The following is a 22676-nucleotide window of genomic DNA, read 5'->3' on the forward strand; positions in this document are numbered from 1 at the left end:
AAACCACCATCAGAGTATGCAGGTCTACCCTACACGTGAAAACACTGAGAAAGTGTAACAGTTGATCACAGAACCGACCTCAAGAAAGGGACTTTAACATGCATGTGAAAGGCAAGGGAGGCAGGCTTAGAAAGGTGATTCTTCAGAGGGAGAATAAGGTGAAAGAACTCTGCAAAGGGAAAAAAGAAAAAACCTACAGAAAAGCAAATAAAAATACAAGGACGTGTATTTCTGTCACAAAAATGAAAGGCACAAGAGTATACCCTACTCGTCAAGCTAAAAAGTTGGGTTGCCTCAATTTCATGGACGCGGGCAAAAGACACAAGACTCTTGGGACAGTTTATTTATGAGTAGCTAGAATATCATCATTTGTGGGGAAAAAAAGACTATAAACAAAGTCAAACAACAACCAACAAACTCACAGAAAATTTGTGTCCCACATATAACAGAAAAGGGACTATTGACTGTAATATATCTTTAAATTCTTTAAATTATAGGGGAAAAAAATCGAACTTCAATTTTTAAAAATGGGCAAAAGAATTCACTAAAAATTACTTTTAAATGGCCTTTAAAGATATAAAAAGATGTTCAACCTCACTCATAGTAGAAGAAATGTAAATTAAAATTACCTACCAAATTAACCAACACTGTTCTGACAATGATGCAGAGAAACCAATACTCTTATACATAGTTGGTGGGAATGTAAATTGGTGTAAGTTTTATAGAAGGAAATCTGGCAACATCTAACAAAATTACACATAAGTTTATATTGTTACCCTACATTCACACTTCTAGAAGTTTATACTTAAGATATTGCTTCAAAAATAAACATATTGCTTCAACAATTTAAAAAAAACTTGATGTACAAGTTTATTCATGGTAGTAGTGTAAATAATTGAAAAAAACTGAAACATGCCCATACATAAAAAAGTGCTTGAATAACTCACAATGAAGTGCTATGCAGCAGTTAAAAAAAACAGCAAAGAAATCCACAAACTGAAATACTGGGGTCTGTCAGGACACAGTGTCAGGTGGAAAAACAAAATGAAAAAGCACATCGTAAAAGCATAATATAAAGAGAAATGAGGGAGCTGTTCCCGAAGAACACAGTTCTGTGCAGACTTTTGGGTCCGTTAATGTCCAACCATGGAACAGACTGGTCCCAACTGGGAAAAGGAGCACGTCAAGGCTGTATATGGTCACCCTGATGGTTTATCTCCTCTGCAGAGAACATCATGAGAAACGCTGGGCTGGATGAAGCACAAGCTGGAGTCAAGATTGCCGGGAGAAATATCAATAACCTCAGATATGCAGATGACACCACCCTTATGGCAGAAAGTGAAGAGGAACTAAAGAGCCTCTTGATGAAAGTGAAAGAGGAGAGTGAAAAAGTTGGCTTAAAGCTCAACATTCAGAAAATGAAGATCATGGCATCTGGTCCCATCACTTCACGGCAAATAGATGGGGAAACAGTGGCTGACTTTATTTTTTTTGGCTCCAAAATCACTGCAGATGGTGTCTGCAGCCATGAACTTTAAAAGACACTTGCTGCTTCAAAGGAAAGTTATGACCAACCTAGACAGCATATTAAAAAGCAGAGACATTACTTTGCCAACAAAGGTCTGTCTAGTCAAGGCTATGGTTTTTCCACTGGTCATGTATGGATGTGAGAGTTGGACTGTGGAGAAGGCTGAGCGCCGAAGAATTGATGCTTTTGAACTGTGGTGTTGGAGAAGACTCTTGAGAGTCCCTTGGACTGCAAGGAGATCCAACCAGCCATCCTAAAGGAAATCACTTCTGAATATTCATTGGAAGGACTGATGCTGAAGCTGAAACTCCAATCCTTTGGCCACCTGATGCAAAGAGCTGACTCATTTGAAAAGACCCTGATGCTGGGAAAGATTGAGGGCAGGAGGAGAAGGGGACAACAAATAATGAGATGGTTGGATGGCATCACCGACTCAGTGGACATGAGTTTGAGTAAACTCCGGGAGTTGGTGATGGACAGGGAGGCCTGGTGTGCTGCAGCCCATGAGGTTGCAAAGACTCGGACAGGACTGAGCAACTGAACTGAATTGAACGCCTAACCATTAACAAAATATATAAAGTCAACTAGGGTAACAGAGAAAATGCAACTTAAAATGGGATACAATAGAAACAAAAGCAGTGCTAGAGAAGACTTTTGAGAGTCCCCTGGCCTGCAAGAAGATCAAACCAATCAATCCTAAAGGAAATTAACCCTGAATATTCTTTGGAGGGACAGATCCTGAAGCTGAAGCTCTAATACTTCAGCCACCTGATGTGAAGGGCCAGCTCACTGGAAAAAGACGTTGATGCTGAGAAAGACTGAGAGCAGGAGAAGGGGACGACAGAGGATGAGGTGGTTGGATGGCATCACCGATTCAATGGACATGAGTTTGAGCAAGCTCCAGGAGTTTGTGCAGCACAGAGAAGCCTGGCGTGCTGCAGTCCACAGAGTTGCAAAGAGTCAGAATGACTGAGCAACTGGACAACAAGAAACAAGAACCAAACTGTTTTCCCCAGTTTGTAACGTAAACAGTGGGGAATAAAAAAATTAACCCAAGTAATCTTGCAAACAGTATCTGCCCACACTGGAAGACAAAAGGCAAAAAGAGCTCTAAACAAATACTGAACTTCAGTAAGTAGGTTTCTTTTTTTTCAGAGGCATAAGTTAGCAATTCTGAAATCACCTTTTAGGACTGAACAGATAAGCAGACTGCAAATAATAGCAGCAAGGTTTCTCACTGTCAAAGAAGGAGATTGCAAATATGTAAACAGGAAAAGACAGAGTGAACTGTTTGGTGTTTGAGTAGAATTAGAAGTATCAATGTGAATACTTCAGTTTCAATATAGATAGAGCAACAGATACAGAAGTAGGCACAGATGTATGCCTGTATGTGTGTGTGCACTCGCTTATTTCCTATCTCTGTCTACTGAGAACAAAGACATCCCAGTAGCAATGAGCACACCCAAGGACAAATATTGGTTTTTAACTATCATTTTCCACTAAGTGAAAGCTACGGATCCTTAGAGAAATGAAGCAAAACTCCGAACAGGAAAAGTATAAGATGAGCCAGAAAATAAGTGTTCAATAAATAACAGGAACATGTCAAAAAGACAGAGGAACCAGTTTTCAGCTTCCTTCTCATGTACAGATAAGACGATAAAGTTGCGAAAACATTAATATTTGTAAAATATGGCTGAAGTATATATGAGAATTCTTTGTATTAATCTTCCAAAATTTCTGTTGTTCTGAAATAATGTCAGAATTAAAAATAGAAAGTTGTAAAAACTCATTAAAGCTCAAAAGTATCTAAATGTTCATTATATCTAAAAATTCAGTTATTTACCCTAGAGATAAAAAGTCTCAATGACAGAAAAAAAAACTTGGTTTTAATATGTATGCTTCAAAGCAAGTATATTTATACAATAAGAAAAATTAATAAAGATGGCAGAAATATTTTTTTATGATCCTTTTGTTGGTAATTCTGCTGTTTAAAATAATCCCCCAGCACTGTGCCAAAGTGTTGCCTGGTGCTTTTATGCTCAAGAAGCCTGCGATGTGCCTTATGGAGCAAATATGTGTCAGATAGCTCTGTTGAGTCATGAATTACAACACTGCTAGCTGCGAGTTTAATATCAATGAGTCAACAATATACATTAAAGAAGGTGTCTTTAAACAGAAGCATACAAAAAGTAAAGTGGTGTGTTGACCAACTGTCAAAAATGCTGTGACCCTGCTTGCTGCTGCTGCTGCTGCTAAGTCGCTTCAGTCGTGTCTGACTCTGTGTGACCCTATAGACGGCAGCCCACCAGGCTCTGCCGTTCCTGGGATTCTCCAGGCAAGAACACTGGAGTGGGTTGCCATTTCCTTCTCCAATGCATGAAAGTGAAGTTGCTCAGTGGTGTCTGACTCTTTGTGACCCCATGGACTGCAGCCTACCAGGCTCCTCCATCCACGGGATTTTCCAGGCAAGAGTGCTGGAGTGGGGTGCCATCACCTTCTCCAGTGACCCTGCTTAAAGGGATCCAATTTCTTATGTTATCCTCACCCAGGGCAACAATTCAGTAATCAGCTAATGCTAATTCAGTATTCACATTGATTTCGTAGAAAGTAACTACCATAAATAACAAGAATCAATGGTGTATATATACCCAGAATTTGACCACTTCTCATCACCTCTGCTGCTGCCAGCCAGGTCCAAGAAAGCACTGAGCCCTAGCCTGGATTACTCCAGTAGCCGAGAAGTAATAGTACTTCCATCCCTCCCCAACCATTCATATTATTCTCAACAAAGCTACCAGAATTCTACTCTTAAAACTTAAGTTCATGTCGTTTCTTTGCTCAAACCCTCCAAAGGCTTTCCACTAGCAAAGTGAGAGTGAAAGTTGCTCAGTTGTGTCCAACTCTTTGTGACCCCATGGACTGTATAGTCCATGGAATTCTCCAGGCCAGAATACTGGAATGGGTAGCCTTTCCCTTCTCCAGGGGATCTTCCCAATCCAGGAATCAAACTGGGGTCTCCTGCATTGCAGGCGGATTCTTTACCAACTGAGCTACAGGGAAGCCCTAGCAAGACCCCACATAACCTGTGTGTCCCTTCCACTTACCATCGTTCTTCCTCTCCATTCTCATCTCGTACCTCCACATCTTTCCTTTACCAACCCCTCAGTTCCAGCCACACAGGCATCTATGCTACTCCTCAAAGGCTCCCAACATGATCCCATCTCAGGGACTTTGCTTCCACTTTTCCCTCTCTCTGGAGCACAGATAACCACATGTTCACTCCCTCACTTTTCACCCTTCATTTAAATGTTTTTCTTTGTGACACCTAACTTGATCATCCTCTACATCCTATCTACCTACCAGGTTTTCTCCATCACACCTTTTATCACCTAAAACACTATATGTTTCATTTCCTTATTTTACTAATTAGCTAGCTTCTGCTCTGAAACGTAAGCTCCAAGAGGCAGGGATTTCCTGTACTCTGTTATCTACAATATCATTTATACAAATAACAGTGCCCAGTATATAACAAGAAAATGCACAAACTGATATAGTTCTTATTTTTTTAAGTAAACTTAAATAATTTTTTTAATTAAAAGTTAGAGGAAGATTACAATTTTACCTTCTGCATCTGTTTATATCATCTTTCTAGTAATCAAGTCCAAAACTAATATTGTTAAGGAGCTCACCTACAAAATATAGAGGAAAATCAGCAAAAGAATGTAACTTCTGTTAATCTTGTTGTATATGAAACTTAGCTTTATTTACTTAATAAAACTAAGCAAAGTAAGGACAAATCAAATTATTGTTCTTTCATATTATTTTTAGGAAGTTATCTGCAGAATATAAATGAATCATGTAGCATATCCTATCCCACATAATATTTCAGCATCTGATTCAAATATTATAAATGTCATTCCAATTTATACAGCTTTAACCCAATGTAAATTAGATTAATAATTAAGAGTATCATTATTCCTTATGACTTTGTAAAAGTCCTATCATATTAAGTTCCATACACTGAAAAGCATTCATGCCATAAATTAGCTGCTGATATATATAAATAAGTAGATCCAAAAAAAGAGAAAAACCTCCCACTTTCAGCTCATTTCAGTAGACCAATAACCAACAAATATAGCCTGAACTCTATTTTGGTCTTTAGTAAATTCTGTATTCAAAACACATTTCTTCCATATGTTGAACTGAGAGGTAATTTGAATTTCAGAGTATTTTCCTAGAGGACCTCCATACATCATTCATACATGATTCTGAATTTTTTAAATCCCCAATATTTAGGGGTTATCAAATAAGAAAGCCAGTTGCCATTCTCAGTGGACTCAAGGAAATCAACTAAAAGAGCTTTTCCTAAGTTTCATTCATTTTTAAGATTTAGATTTATTTAAACACAAATTCAACCATCTGTCTCAAGTTTGGGCTCATTTCAAACTGGTTTTCATAATTAAAGTACTCCAAAGAGACAACTCAATGGATCTAATCACTTTTAATTGGCTATAATATATCACAGAACCATTCATAACACATGAAGAGGCAATTTAAGAAAATCTACTTTCCCATTACTGAAAATTTTACTTTTGAATGAGACTTACAACTAATCCACCACAGCTCGAGCAGTAGACACGCTGGAACTCTGTCTGCTTTGGGTAAATGAAGGCTGGAAGATAATCAGGCGTTTTACCAATGCTTTCGTTTTCCTCTCTGTTTCTCATACAGAAGAAAAGAATTTGAAAAAGAGTTTCCTCTCTCTTGTTATAAAAGCTGATGAAGAAGGTTCCTCACAAGCTTCTCTACACCGACTGGTACGGGCATGTATAGTGTGGAAGAGTTCATCCTGTCTTTCCTGAGTATGATATGCGCAAAGCAGACACACTGAGACTCCCCCCATGTAAGAGAAGCCCCACAAATGTCTTTGTGGGTATTCTGAGGCTTAGTAAATATAAAACCATTAGTGTAATTCTAGGTATCAGAATATACAGCTGTGAAGCAGTTGTTTTGAATATCTTTTCCGATATTTCAGTATATCTTCGAGGAAACTATAGAACTTCAAAGGAAAATCATATTTAATTTCACTTAATTCAACACTATACAGCATTCCTTATATTCTATAAAATTAGCATGCGTTTACTCCTTAGAAGTATTTTTTTAACTTTGAAAAAGGTACTAACATGGCGAACAAACAAGGCTGTGCATGGAAGTATGCAGATAAAGATGACGCATACTTTCTACAATATAAACAAGATGACGGCAAAACAAACAAACAAAATCTGGGAATGAATAAACTCAGACGACTTTACCAACAAATGAGAAGGAAGGAGGAAGCCCACTAAGACTCAAAACTTCAGGTGAATGCATCAAGTGGACATACGGAAGGTTGAAGAAAAGACCCAGATCATAATTATTCAGGCACATCTGTAATACCTGAGATGAAAACCACAGTGCATGAAGTTAAAAGCAGGTTGGACACTGCAGAAGACAAGATCAGTAGAACTGTAGACATAACCGTACAAACTAACCAGCATGAAGCAGAAACAGAACAGGACAAGGGGAGGCTGTAAGAAAGGCAAATAGCATGGTGCTCACGTCCTGGGGTCCTCAAAGGAAACGAGAGGGAGAGACGCAGACAGAAAATATGTGCGAAGAAATAACGGCTGAAAGCGCCGCAAACTCGATAAAAATTATAAACGTCCAGATATAAGAAGCTCAGAACCCATAAACACACAAAAATTACGTAAAGGAGTATCAGAATAAAATTCCTCAAAATCACTAATAAATAGAAGGAGATCCTAAAAGCTGCCAAAGAAATACAAACCATGTACAGCCACAAAGAAAATGATTAGAACAGATTTCTCCTTCAGAACATCAAAGGGCAACATCTTTAAAGACCTAACAAGAAAAAAAAAAAAAAAAACTGCCAAGAAAAATTCTATACCCAGCAAAATATATTTCCAAAAAAAAAAGGTGAAATAAAATCTTTTTTAGATGTACAAAAGCTGAATTTACCACTTGTAGACTTTGTTGTTGTTCAGTTGCTAAGTAGTATCTGACTCTCTGCAAGCCTATGAATTGCAGCACGCCAGGCTTTTCTGTCCTTCACTTTCTCCCAGAGTCTGGCTGAGCTCATGTTCACTGAGTCGGTGATGCCATCCAACCACCTCATCCTCTCTCGCCCCCTCCCCCTTCTGTCCTCAATCTTTCCCAACAACAAGGTCTTTTCCAGTGAGTTGGCACTTTGCATCAGGTGGCCAAAGTATCAAAGCTTCAGCTTCACTATCAGTCCTTCCAATGAATATTCACTGTTGATTTCCTTTAGAATGGACTGGTTTGATCTTCTTGCTGTCCAAGGGACTCTCAAAAGTCTTGTAAAGTAAAATAAAAAATAAATAAATAAAAATAAAATTAAAAAAAAAAAAGGAATAAACCTTAAAAAAAATTTTTTTAAAGTCTTCTCCAACACCACAGTTGAAAAGCATCACTTCTTTGGTGCTCAGCTTTCTTTATGGTCCAACTCTCACATCCATACATGACTACTGGGAAAACCATAGCTTTGACTAGACGGATCTTTGTTGGCAAAGTGATGTCTCTGCTTTTTAATACATTGTCTAGGTTGGTCATAGTTTTTTTGCCAAGACGGAAGTGTCATAATTTCATAAGATCCGTATACATGACTACTGGGAAAACCATAGCTTTGACTAGACGGATCTTTGTTGGCAAAGTGATGTCTCTGCTTTTTAATACATTGTCTAGGTTGGTCATAGTTTTTCTGCCAAGACGGAAGTGTCATAATTTCATAAGATCCGTATAGTCAAAGCTATGGTTTTTCTAGTAGTCATGTATGGATGTGAGAGTTGGACCATAAAGAAAGCTGAGCACCAAAGAAGTGATGCTTTTCAACTGTGGTATTGGAGAAGATTCTTGAGAGTCCTTTGGACAGCAAGAAGATCAAACCATAATTTCAAGGCTTTAGTCACCATCCACAGTGATTTTGGAGCCTGAGAAAATAAGACCTGCTACCGTTTCTACTTTTTCCCCATCTATTTGCCACAAAGTGATGGGACCGGTTGCCATGATTTTCAGTTTTTGAATGTTGAGTTTTAAGCCAGCTTTGTCACTTTTCTCTTTCACCTTCATCAAGAGGCTCTTTAGTTACTCTTTGCTTTCTGCCAATATAGTGGCATCACCTGCATATCTGAGGCTGACAGTTCTCCCAGCAGTCCTGATTCAAACTGCTTCATCCAACCCAGCATTTCATATGCTGTACTCTGTATAGAAGCTAAATGGGCAAGGTGACAATAAACAGCCTCGACATACTCTTTTCCCAATTTGGAACCAGTCAACTGTTCTATAACCAGTCAACCAGTTCTAACTGTTGCTTCTTGACCCACATACAGGTTTCTCAAGAGATAGGGAAGATGGTCTGGTACTCCCATCTTTTTAAAAATATTCCACAGTTTGTCATGATCCACATGGTCAAAAGCTTTAGTGTAGTCAATCGTTTTCTGGAATTCCCTTGCTTTCTCTATGATCCAATGAATGTTTGCAATTTGATCTCAGCTTGTATATCTGGAAGTTCTCAGTTCACATACTACTGAAGCCTAGCTTGAAGGATTTTGAGCATTACCTTGCTAGCATATGAAAAGAGCACAGTTTGTGGTAGTTTGAATATTCTTTGGTATTGTCTTTCTTTGAAACTGTAATGAAAACTGACCTTTTCCAATCCTGTGGCCACTGCTGAGTTTTCCAAATTTGATGACATGTTGAGTACAGCACTTTAACAGAATCATCATTTAGGATTTGAAATAGCTCAGCTGGAATTTTATCACCTCCACTAGCTTTGTTGGTAGTAATGCTTCTTAAGGCCCACTTGACTTCACGTTCTAGGATGTCTGGCTCTAGGTGAGTGACCACACCATCGTGGTTGCCTCAGTCAGTAAGACCTTTTTTGTATAGTTCTGCATAGTCTTGCTACCTCCTCTTAATCTCTCCAGCTTCTGTTAGGTCCTTGCTGTTTCTGTCTTTTCTTGTGTCCATCTTTGCATGAACTGTTCCCTTGGTATCTCCAATTTTCTTGAAGAGATCTCTAGTCTTTCCCATTCTACTGTTTTCCTCTACTTCTTTGCAATGTTCATTTAAGAAAGCCTTCTTATCTCTCCTTGCTGTTCTCTGGAACTCTGCATTCAGTTGGGTATAATCGATTGATTATATATTCTTTGCAGCCTAAGATGGAGAAGCTCTATACAGGCAGCAAAAACAAGGCCGGGAGCTGACTGTGGCCCAGATCATGAACTTCTTATTGCCAAATTCAGGCTAAATTGAAGTAGAGAAAGCCACTAGCCCATTCAGGCATGACCTTATAATCTCTTATAATCTCTTATGATTATAGAGTGGAGGTGATGAATAGATTTAAGGGTTTAGATCCAGTAGACAGACTGTCTGGCAAACTATGGACAGAGATTTGTAACACTGCAGAGAAGGCAGCAACCAAACTATCCCAAAGAAAACAAAATGCAAGAAGGCAAACTGGCTTACAAATAGCTGAGAAAAGAAGAGAAGTAAAAGGCAAGGGAGTAAGAGAAAGATATACTCAACTGAATGTAGAGTTCCAGAGAAAAGCAAGGAGAGAAAAGAAGCCCTTCTTAAATGAACAAGTAAAATGATACCAGATGGAATAAAGAATTCTATGAAAGATGGCTACATGGATAAATATATAAAATGCTTTAACATAATTTTAAAGATATCTGACTAAATAAAAACAAAAATATTAACAATATATTATGAAGTTAAAAACATATGCAGAAGTAAAATATACGACAACAACAGCACAAATACAGGAAGCATACCTGTGTCGGGATTCCTTGTTATACACAAGGAGATACAATGTCACTTGAAGGCATACTGCGGTAAAATAAGTATAAAATACCAGAACAGCTAGTAAGACAACAAAGGAGATGTCACAGCAAAGAGAATCTTAAGAAAGTTTTTCAATTAATTCAAAAGAAGGAAGAAAGAAGGAAAAGTACAATAAAGAGTGACAGACCAAGGGGAAAACAATCGCAAGATGGCGAATTCAAGCCTGACACTGTCAGAATCAATCACAGTCCAAGTATCCCAAATAAAAGGTGGGGATTATCAAGACAGAACAGCAAGACCTCATTATATGCTGCTTATCAGCAACGCACTTCAGCTATAGACTAAAAAAAGTTGACGTGAAAGGATAAAGAAAAGACTATGTAAACATTAATCAAAATAATATTAACATCAGAACAGATAACACAGTAAAGAATAATACCAAGGATAATAAAGGTCATTTCACATGACAGAAAGGTCAGAGCATTAGGAGGAAACAACCATCATGACGACCTTTCACACTCAGTAGCAAGTTTCAAAATACATTAAAGCCAAAAACTGACAAAACTACGAGAAGAGACAAACACAGTCACACTGGGAGATTTCAATCGCGCTCTCTCAACAATCCAGAGAGCAAGAAACAGAATATCAGTGAGAACACAGCTTTTAATAATACTATCAACCAACTGGCCCACACCAACAACACAGACCACTGCAACCAACAACAGCAGAACATATTCTCAGACCGTGCACATGAAGCATTTACCAAGGTAAACCAACTATGGACCTTATACATTCAAAGTGTAGAAGGAATAAAATCATTAAAAAATTTCAGAACAAGTGAAATTAAATTATAAATCAAAAATAGAGACTGTTTAAATGTCAAAACTTTCGGAAACTTAATACATTTCTAAATAACCTGTGGATCAAAAGGGAAAAAAAAACAAAAGGAAATACTTTAAGTACTTTGAACTAAAGAAAAATGATGGCATAATACATACAAATTTATGCAATGTTGCTAAAACAGTACTTAGGGAAATTCATAGCACTAAATGCCTATATTAGAAAAGAAGACAGTTCTCAAATCAATGATCTTTGTTTCCACATTAAAAAAAAACTTGGACAAACTGATGTAAACAAAGCCTAAAGCAACCATAAGGAAGAAAAGAAACAAAGATCAGAGTATAAATCAATTAAAAAGAAGGCAGAAAAACAGAAACAAAACGAAGCCTGAAGCCGACCTGGGAGAAGATTAATGACGCCAATACGCCTCTAGCCAGGATGATTAGGTCAAAAAGAGAAGACACAAACTGTCAACAATAGAAATGAGAAAGAAAATACCACGGCAGATTCTGTAAAAGGGTGAAAAGGGAAGTATTCTAAACAACTTAGGACCAATAAACTTAACAAATGAACAATTCCTTGAGAGACACAACCTACTAAAACTCAAAGAAAAAGATAAACAAATGGCTGGTATCACCTAAAGAAACTGAATTTATAGTTTAAAAATTTTAGCTATAAAGAAAAAAATAAAGCAAGCAGACCCACATGGCTTCACAACTGAATCCTACCAATGTTTAAGAAATATTATGATCCAAAATCACTGCAGATGGTGATTGCAGCCATGAAATTAAAAGACGCTTACTCCTTGGAAGAAAAGTTATGACCGACCTAGATAGTACATTCAAAAGCAGAGACATTACTTTGCCGACTATGGTCCGTCTAGTCAAGGCTATGGTTTTTCCTGTGGTCATGTATGGATTTGAGAGTTGGACTGTGAAGAAGGCTGAGCGCCAAAGAATTGATGCTTTTGAACTGTGGTGTTGGAGAAGACTCTTGAGAGTCCCTTGGACTGCAAGGAGATCCAACCAGTCCATTCTGAAGGAGATCAGCCCTGGGATTTCTTTGGAAGGAATGATGCCAAAGCTGAAACTCCAGTACTTTGGCCACCTCATGCGAAGAGTTGACTCACTGGAAAAGACTCTGATGCTGGGAGGTATTGGGGGCAGGAGGAGAAGGGGACGACAGAGGATGAGATGGCTGGATGGCATCACGGACTCAATGGACGTGAGCCTGAGTGAACTCCGGGAGATGGTGATGGACAGGGAGGACTGGCGTGCTGCGATTCATGGGGTCTCAGAGTCGGACACGACTGAGTGACTGAACTTAACTGAACTGAACACAAGGATCTCTACAAAATTGAAGAGGGGGAAAATCAAGGAGAGGATAAGAGTTAAAATTATACCAAAATGAGACTAGCTATTAAAAGAAACAAAGACAAATATGAAAATTCATAAAAACAGCCAATCGTATCAAATAACATCAAAAATAATGATACATCATAGCCAAGAGAAGTTTATCCCCCAGATGTGAGGTTGGTATAATATTTGAAAAATGTGAAAATCAATCAAAACAACTCATTGTATCAAACTAAAATAAGAAGAAATACACATCTCCAGAGACACAGAAAAATCATTTGATAAAATCTAACTTCCATTACTAAGCAGGAATAAAAATGAACTTATTCAAGCCAAGAGAATGAAAAATCTTTGAGAAACTATAGTTAACTTCATCCTTATGATGAAAGTCTTCCCCACTAAGATCAGCAGCAAGGCAAACATGCTTGCTCCTTCTTCTTCTGCTCAACACTATATTGGAGATTCTAGCTAGGGAAGTTAGGCAAGGAAAAAGAAAAAAACAAAAAAACTCCGTCTAGATTGAAAAGGAAAACTGTCTTTATTTACTGCTAATACGATCCTGTGGGAGTCCTCCTGAGTAGTTTTGACTCTCTAAAAGGAAGATGTGACCACCTGAAAATATCATTATGTAGTTAACTGGCTCTACTCCAATATAAAAAAGAAGTTCAAAATATTAAAAAAGATTAATATTAAAAAATATTTTAAAAAGAGAGGATACGACAGCAAATTTATCCACTTAACAATCATTATGTCAAAACCTTAGTTTGGATACAAGCTATATGGACTCACAAAATTGTTTTATGGCAAACCTAACCACGTATTTAATCAACTGAAAGTATTCAGAATAATATGCAATAGGAAAGGAAAACCTGTGTATTTTGCAATCAAGAACTTACTATTCCATGCTATCAAGAAACATTCTAAATTATTAACTTCAGTTCAATAAGCTAAATATAGTTTGGTTGTTCTCACAGACTACTGTCCAAATTAGTGCAAGTTCAGTTCAGTTCAGTCGCTCAGTCGTGTCCGACTCTTTGTGACTTCATGAATCGCAGCACGCCAGGCCTCCCTGTCCATCACCAACTCCCAGAGTTTACTCAAACTCATGTGCATTGAGTCAGTGATGCCATCCAGCCATCTCATCCTCTGTCGTCCCCTTCTCCTCCTGCCTCCAATCCCTCCCAGCACCAGGGTCTTTTCCAATGAGTCAACTCTTCTCATGAGGTGGCCAAAGTTTTGGAGCCTCAGCATCAGTCCCTCCAACGAACACCCAGGATTGATCTCCTTTAGGATGGACTGGCTGTATCTCCTTGTAGTCCAAGGGACTCTCAAGAGTCTTCTCCAACACCACAGTTCAAAAGCATCAATTCTTCAGCACTCAACTTTCTTCACAGTCCAGCTCTCATATCCATACATGATCACTGGAAAAACCATAGCCTTGACTAGACAGACCTTTGTTGGCAAAGTACTGTCTCTGCTTTTCAATATACTATCTAGGTTGGTCATAACTTTCCTTCCAAGGAGTAAGTGTCTTTTAATTTCATGGCTGCAATCACCATCTACAGTGATTTTGGAGCCCCAAAAAATAAAGTTTGACACTGTTTCCCCATCTATTTGCCATGAAGTGATGGGACCAGATGCCATGATCTTCATTTTCTGAATGTTGAGCTTTAAGCCAACTTTTTCGCTCTCCTCTTTCACTTTCATCAAGAGGCTTTTTAGCTCCTCTTCACTTTCTGCCATAAGGGTGGTGTCATCTGCATATCTGAGGTTCTTGATATTTATCCCAGCAATCTTGATTCCAGCTTGTGCTTCTTCCAGCCCAATGTTTTTCATGATGTACTCTGCATAGAAGTTAAATAAGCAGGGTGATAATATACAGCCTTGACGTACTCCTTTTCCTATTTGGAACCACTCTGTTGTTCCATGTCCAGTTCTAACTGTTGCATCCTGACCTGCATATATGTTTCTCAAGAGGCAGGTCAGGTAGTCTGGTATTCTCATCTCTTTCAGGATTTTCCACACTTTATTGTGATCCACACAGTCAAAGGCTTTGGCGTAGTCAATAAAGCAGAAATAGGTGTTTTTCTGGAACTCTCTTGCATTTTCGATGATCCAGTGGATGTTGGCAATTATTCTCTGGTTCCTCTGCCTTTTCTAAAACCCAGCTTGACATCTGGAAATTCACAGTTCACGTACTGCTGAAGTCTGGCTTGGAGAATTTTGAGCATTACTTTACTAGCATGTGAGATGAGTGTAATCGTGCAGTAGTTTGAGCATTCTTTGGCATTGCTTTTCTTTGGGATTGAAATGAAAACTAACCTTTTCCAGTCCTGTGGCCACTGTTGAGTTTTCCAAATTTGCTGGCATATTGAGTGCAGCACTTTCACAGCATCATCTTTCAGGATTTGAAATAGTTCAACTGGAATTCCATCACCTCCACTAGCTTTGTTTGTAGTGATGCTTTCTAAGGCCCACTTGACTTCATATTCCAGGATGTCTGGCTCTAGGTGAGTGATCACACCATTGTGATTATCTGGGTCATGAAGCTCTTTTTTGTACAGTTCTTCTGTGTATTCTCGCCACCTCTTCTTAATATCTTCTGCTTCTGTTAGGTCCAGACCATTTCTGTCCTTTATCGAGCCCATCTTTGCATGAAATGTTCCCTTGGTATCTCTAATTTTCTTGAAGAGATCTCTAGTCTTTCCCATTCTGTTGCGTTCCTGTTTCTTTGTATTGATCGCTGAGGAAGCTTTCTTATATCTCCTTGCTATTCTTTGGAACTCTGCATTCAGATGCTTATATCTTTTCTTTTCTCCTCTGCTTTTCCCTTCTCTCCTTTTCATAGCTATTTGTAAGGCCTCCCCAGACAGCCATTTTGCTTTTTTGCATTTGTTTTCCATGGGGATGGCCCTGATCCCTGTCTCCTGTACAATGTCACGAACCTCCATCCATAGTTCATCAGGCATTCCGTCTATCAGATCTAGTCAGATCAAGTTAATTTAAAACAAATATTTGTTCCCGCAACATAGAAGAGAATCAAATGAGTTTGATATTTAGGATATATTGCATAAGAAACAAAAAATTTAACTAAAATGAAAGTGAAAGTCGCTCAGTCGTGTCCGACTCTTTACAACTCCATGGCCAGAGGACTGGAATTCTCCCCGTCAGGATACTGGAGTGGATAGCTTTCCCTTCTCCACGGGCTCTTCCCGACCCAGGGATCAAACCCAGGCCTCCCGCACTGCAGGCGGCTTCTTTACCAGCTGAGCCACCAGGGAAGCCCAACAAAAATGATGCTCTAGTAATATTACAAATGAAGCTATGCCTTACATTTGATAACATAAATCAGTGTTTCTTTGATATAAATTCTAACATTGAAAACTGAAAGTATTGTGTAATCCATACAGCAGGGGTCAGGAGTCTGGAACGTCAGTATGAACCCAGGCTGCCTATCAATCTACTACTGTGGCTGAACCTCCAGTTGCAGTCACTGAACCTGGATTCTAAACCAATTCTCCATCAAATCTAGAATTTAACTCTGACTCACTACAGCAACTACTGCCAGATGCTATGACCTCCAGAGCCTTGTATTCTCACGGTGGATCCCATGTGCTGGACTGAGTATTCAAACAGCTTTCCCAAGACCTCCCGATTCCTAAAGTAAGGACTCTAAACGCCGGAGCCATGGTTTGGCTCTCCACCACCAGTGCCCCAGCAGCTCCTAGAGCCCGTTCCAGAAATGGCTTGGTGGGGCCTCCCCAGATAAGCTACGGTTCTGACATAAAACCTGTAAATGCTGCAAGAATCTGCCCACACATCATGCTTATCAAGAGTAAACAACCTCACACCCACACAAACAACCCCTACTTCCATGATAAATGTAGCAGCAGTTTGAAAACCAGGTTTTCAAAAGTAGTTTTATACTTTTTCATATAAACATGGGTATAAAGATAGCTATGATTATAAAAGGGAAATTTACATATGTCTCATGCATTTACATAGTTACATAAGAACTTACTTTAAAAGTACATCCTCTACACATTATAAATTGATTTAATGAGAGCAATCAAATTCTTGAAAACAGGAACACACTATCACTAACACCTTTAGAAAGGAAATATATTAATAAATAAGCTCACATATTTTAACAGGAGACTCAGTCAAATAATACATGTCTTAAGATCAATTAAAGCTATGGTCTTCAGATTTTCTAGTTTCCTTCTTATTACTAACACAGCAATAAATGGTGTTTTATCTCTACCAAGAGTAATAAAGAACAATTATTACCTGTGAACAGTCTTTGATAATATAAACATTAGGTACAAGAACTATTTAAAATTTATGATACCAGAATTAGATTTCATGTTTTAAACAAAAATAAACTATCATTAAAAGTAGGTATCAAAGACTTGGGAGTAATAATGTATTTCTTTTCCTAATTAATCATTCTCTAACAGATATAGACCTACTGTGAATACTTCACATAGATGGATTACAATATAAATGAATTAAGTCATCACTTGCTCTGGGTGAACTCAATATGGATATTTATACTACAGGAAATTTCAGAATGCTAGCCAAGCTTTTGAACTGTGGTGTTGGAGAAGACTCTTGAGAGTCCCTTGGACTGCAAGGAGATCCAACCAGTCCATTCTGAAGGAGATTGGCCCTGGGATTTCTTTGGAAGGAATGATGCTAAAGCTGAAACTCCAATACTTTGGCCACCTCATGCAAAGAGTTGACTCATTGGAAAAGACTCTGATGCTGGGAGGGACTGGGGGCAGGAGGAGAAGGGGACGTCCGAGGATGAGATGGCTGGATGGCATCATGGACTTGATGGACATGAGTCTGAGTGAACTCCGGGAGATGGTGATGGACATGGAGGCCTGGCGTGCTGCGATTCATGGCGTCGCAAAGAGTTGGACACGACTGAGCGAGTGAACTGTACTGAACTGTAGCCAAGCATTAGGTAATGAACTTTATAAAACGTACTCTTTGACAGACTGAGTAGTAATGCTCAACATACAAAACTGTTTTTAAATTACTCTTGATGGCTTAGCAAAGGCTAAATTTTGAAACAGGAGAAGACTTGAAGTTCCCAGGTTAGAACATCAACTAGCAATGGGTAAGTTCCTTGAATGTTTGAATCTCAGCAACTTAAAGATAGCAAATAATACTCAGTAAATATTTCTTGATTATATAAAGCACTCTCTAAAACAAAAACAGGAAAAATACTTAGGTATATGAAATTTGAAAATATGAAATAATCATACGACCTTGGAACTTACATCCAAGACTGACTCTAAAGTCTGACTGATTTTTCCACTATTGCACTTTTTTTCTTTTCTGCACTTAAATAACTTACATAACTACAAACGCATTTTAAAAGATAAATTTGCATTAAAAAGGGATCAGGGTCTCAAAATGTTGGTTGAGGCGCAAGAAAAAATAAGTAAAAATAAGCAAACTGTGAATATTAATTCATCTTCCCTAAAAAAGCAGCAGAAACCCTGCAAGAAACAGCAACAGGAAAAGCAATGTGGGAGGGGTAGACACAGGATGAGAGAGAGACGCCGAGGAAACTAGGGAGTCCTGGGAGCCAGGAGGGCCCAGGGAGAAGGGAGGGAGGCAGGGGAGGGGCGGGGAGGGAGGAGTGCAGGAAGGCAGGAAAGGGCAGCAGGAGGAGGCGGGGCGGGAGGCAGAAAGGCCGGGAGCAGAGAGCGGAGAGTGGAGAGCGGAGAGTGGGAACACGGCTTCGAAGCCCGTCTCTCTTCTAGCCTGCTGGGGCTAACAGCAACACCGCATTCTCACTGCGCAAAACATACCCAAACACGGGAGCTGTTTATCTCATTTACCTCAACAACACAACAGAAGAATATACAAGCAGAGGACAAAGAGAGTACAATAATAAAAGAGGAAGACAAGTTCAATGATAAGACTTTTTCAGAGCTGCTTGTTGTTTAGCAGCTCGTCGAGCATGACTGGAGCACACAAGGACTGTCCCAGGCTCCTCTGTCCATAGAATCATCCAGGCAAGAATGCTGGAGTCGGTTCCCATTTTCATCCCCGAAAGAGCTGCTAATAATGTTTATATATAACCAGGAAAAAAACTTTTATAATTAAAAAAATCTAAGTATGAGGACTATTTAGTCACATTTACAACTATAACCAGAAATCTCTGTTAAAAACATAATGTTTCTCTTTCCATTTATTTCCAAAGCGCATTATGAAAATTTTACGAGAATAAAACCGAGCTATAAAAGCAAAACTAAGCTATAAAATGACTTGTGATTTTAATGGTACTTAAATACAGGTAAAAAGAGGATCAATAAAGGCTTCTAAACAAATATGACTTTATTTTTCTTATTTAATATTAATTCAAGAAGTAAATCTGAAGGCTGAGGGAAAATTTTAAACATTCTTTGCACCCTATCACAAGAACTACACAATTCTATTTAGTACAAACTACTCAAAAATAGTTTCCACCTCAAAAAGAAAAAATTATTCAGTTTGATAATTTGTGTATTTAGGCTTATTTTAAATGATAAAAGTCACTACAATAAACATTATTCCTAATTGTGCCATACCTTTAGCTACAGCTTCTTTATATTTCTCTTTGGCGGAATTCATTTCTTTTATTAATTGTCTATAGCTGGTTTTTATTTTCTCTAATTCTGTCTTTGTAACCTGTCAAAAAAAGAAATGCAAAAAGATTTTTAAAAGCTTAAATTTACATCCGTCAAGAACTTAAATTTCAAAGCATTAACTGACGCATCTTTTACTACTTATGAGTCAGAAGTGCTCTTTAATATATAATTATAAACAATAAACTAAAAGTAGCTTAGAAATTGGTGATAAATTCAAAGCATATGAAAAAAAGAAAAACATTTCTTAAAAAGAAGAGCAAATCATAAACTAGTGCTGTCATTACCTAAAATTTAAAGGGCAATAATTTATTGCTATGTACAGAAATATTTTCTTTAATAAAGAAACTAATTTAAAATTCTTATTTTAATCATACAGAATAACTCCGAGTTGTCATAATTCATCAGTTCTAATATGAATTTTTTTTTACACTGTAACATCTCTGAAAAGATGCATCCAATTAATGTTGACCAGGCAGCGTTCATGACAGTAGTCAAGGCATGCACACATTAACTTGGTTATTATTTCTGCAGAAGGGCTTGACAAACCCAAGTCCTTGACTCTGTAGTCAGCCATAAAAAGCATTCAAGAAAAAACTGAGAATCTTAGGTGGTATCTGAAAAACATCTAATAAGACTTTTGAGAAGAGTTCAGAAATCAGCAGCATTAAAAACTTGCTAAAGGGACATAAGCAATTTGGAAGAAAGTCCCAGAGCCTACTTTAAGCAAATTCTGCATCACCAAGGTTCTTGACAGCATGGAAGGTGGCGCTGTGTGAGTGAGCAAACATGCTGACAGCTATGATAGACATGTGCTAAGTCGCTTCAGTCACGTCCCTCTCTTTGCGACTCTACAAATTATAGCCCACCAGGCGCCTCTGTCTGTGGGATTCTCCAGGCAACAATATCAGAGTTGCCCTCTTCCAGGGGATCTTCGCAACCCAGGGATCGAACCCACATCTCTTATATCTCCTGCACTGGCAGGAGGGTTCTTTACCACTAGCGCCACCTGAGAAGCCCCATAATATACAGATACTGTTCATTATTTAGTCGGTAAGTCATGTCCGACTCTTGCAACCCCATGGACTGTAGCACTCCCGGTTTCTCTGGCCATGGGATTCTCCAGGCAGGAATACTGTAGTGGGTCACCATTTCCTTCTGCAGGGGATCTTCCCAACCCAGGGATCGAACCTGCATCTTCTGCACTGCAGGCAGATTCTGTACAGGCTGAGCCGCCAGGGAAGCTCACGATACAGATACAGATAGAAATGACTTCAGATCATGTCTCTTTAAAAGAAAACCTCACCAGTTAACATGTTTTAATGGACTTCACCTTTTAGAGCAGTTTTAGTATCACAGCAAAACTGAGCACAAAGGACAGAGATTTCCCATTTGTCCCTTATCCCTATTCATGCACGGCCTCACTGATCATCAACATACTCCACTCGAGTTTGTCTGTACGTTTGTTACAACTGATGAACCTATAAGAACATATCATTATCACACAAGTGCACAGGTTACATTAAATTCCACTCATGGTGTGTATTTTATGGCGTTGAACAAACATGCAGTGACATGCATCCCACCACTGCAGGACCACGCACAGTTGTTTCACCATCGTAGGACCCTCAGGGCTCCTCGTGTTCACGAACCCCTAGCAACCAACAGTTCTGACTTTTCGAGGATACCATGTAGGTAGGATCATACATATTTTTCAGACTGGCTTCTCTCACTTCGTGGCCTTCCCTGGCGGCTCAGATGGTAATGAATTTGCCTCCATTGTGGGAGGCCTGGGTTCAATCCCCGGGTCGGGAAGATCCCCTGGAGAAGGGAATGGCAATGCACTCCAGCATTCCTGCCTGGAGAATCCCATGGACAGAGAAGCCTGGCCAGCTACAGTCCACGGGGTTGCAGACGTCAGACACAACTGAGCAACGAACATTTTCACTTTCTTTCACTCGGTAATATACATTTAAGGGTCCTTCGTGTCTCTCTTGGTAGATCATTTCCTTTGAGCACTGAATAATATTCCATTGTCTGGATGCACCACAGTTTATCCATTCATTACTAAAAGACATCTTGGTGGCATCTAAGTTTTGACAATTACAAATAAAGCTGTTATAAACTGCTAAGTGTGGGCTTTAGCGTAGACATATGTTCTCAACTCCTTTGGATAAATGCCAAGGAGCTCAATTTTTGGAACCAACAGTGAGACTATTTTTATTCTTGTAAAACACAACCAAACTGTCTTCCAAAGTGGGATTTTGTAATCCCACCAGCAATGAATGAGAGTTCCTGTTGCTCCATAATCTCACCAGTATTTGATGTCATCAGTGTTCTGGATTTGGGGCATTCTAATTTGGGGCAGTGGTATCTCATTGTTCCATCAGTTTGCATTTCCCTGATGGCATAAAATTTGAGCATATTTTTATCTGCTTATTTGCCATCTGTGTATCTTCTTTGGTGATGAGTTTATTTTTTCATAAGGTTGCGTCTTTTCTTAGTAGACTTATTAGAGTTCTTTCTGTGTTTTAGAGAACACTCTTTCATCAAATGTCCTTGCAAACGTTTTCTGCCAGTTTACAGTTCATCTTCTCATTCTTTTGATATTGTATTTTGTAGAAGTGTGGTTTTTGTTTCGTTTTGTTTTTTTGAGGACAATGTGTGTGTGTGTGTGTGTGTGTGTATAAATACATATTTGCAGCAGGCAAGAAATATGGACACTTCCATCTGATTGACTGCCCATTGCAGTTTACTGCTCTGGTCTCAGGGAATTGAATGTTTTCCTATTTGGCACACCTTTAAACTGATGTATCCCATTCATGTCTGTTGTTGAAACCTGTCTGAAAATCCTCCCAACTGGTTCATTTATCTTGCATATCAGGCTGCTTTCAGTTCACTGTTCTTTTAAATTTGCGAAGTTATTATATAGTTTATACTTGCTTATAGACCACCCAGAGTGTGCTTGAGACCCTACTGAGCTTCACTTTCAATGCCCTTCAGTTCAGTTCAGTTCAGTTGCTAAGTCGTGTTTGACTCTTTGTGGACTGCAGCACACCACCTCCCTGTCCATCACCAACTCCCGGAGTTCACCCAAACACATGTCCATCGAGTCGGTGATGCCACCAACCATCTCGTCCTCTGTCATCCCCATCTCCTCCCACCTTCAATCTTTCCCAGCATCAGGGTCTTTTCCAATGAGTCAGTTCTTCACATCAGGGAGCCAAAGTATTGGAGTTTCAGCTTCAACATCAGTCCTTCCAATGAACACTCAGGACTGATCTCCTTTAGGATGGACTGGTTGGATCTGCTTGCAGTCCAAGGGACTCTCAAGAGTCTTCTCCAACACCACAGTTCAAAAGCATCAATTCTTCGGCGCTCAGCCTTCTTCACAGTCCAACTCTCACATCCATACATGACCACAGGAAAAACCATAGCCTT

General features: G+C 38.9%; 1 protein-coding gene across 6 annotated transcripts in view; it reads right to left on the reverse strand.

The window, feature by feature from the left end:
* Window positions 1-22676, reverse strand: part of FER (FER tyrosine kinase) — a 475518-nt gene that overhangs the window by 361045 nt on the left and 91797 nt on the right. For all 6 annotated transcript variants that reach the window (XM_040239698.1, XM_040239699.1, XM_040239695.1 and 3 more), the window contains one exon: window positions 19179-19278. In XM_040239698.1, the coding sequence (XP_040095632.1) occupies window positions 19179-19278 (100 nt within the window). The remainder of the gene's footprint in view (window positions 1-19178; window positions 19279-22676) is intronic.

This window comes from Oryx dammah, unplaced genomic scaffold (assembly GCF_014754425.2).
Source record: "Oryx dammah isolate SB20612 unplaced genomic scaffold, SCBI_Odam_1.1 HiC_scaffold_5, whole genome shotgun sequence".
In the NCBI taxonomy this organism is placed as follows: Eukaryota; Metazoa; Chordata; class Mammalia; order Artiodactyla; family Bovidae; genus Oryx; species Oryx dammah.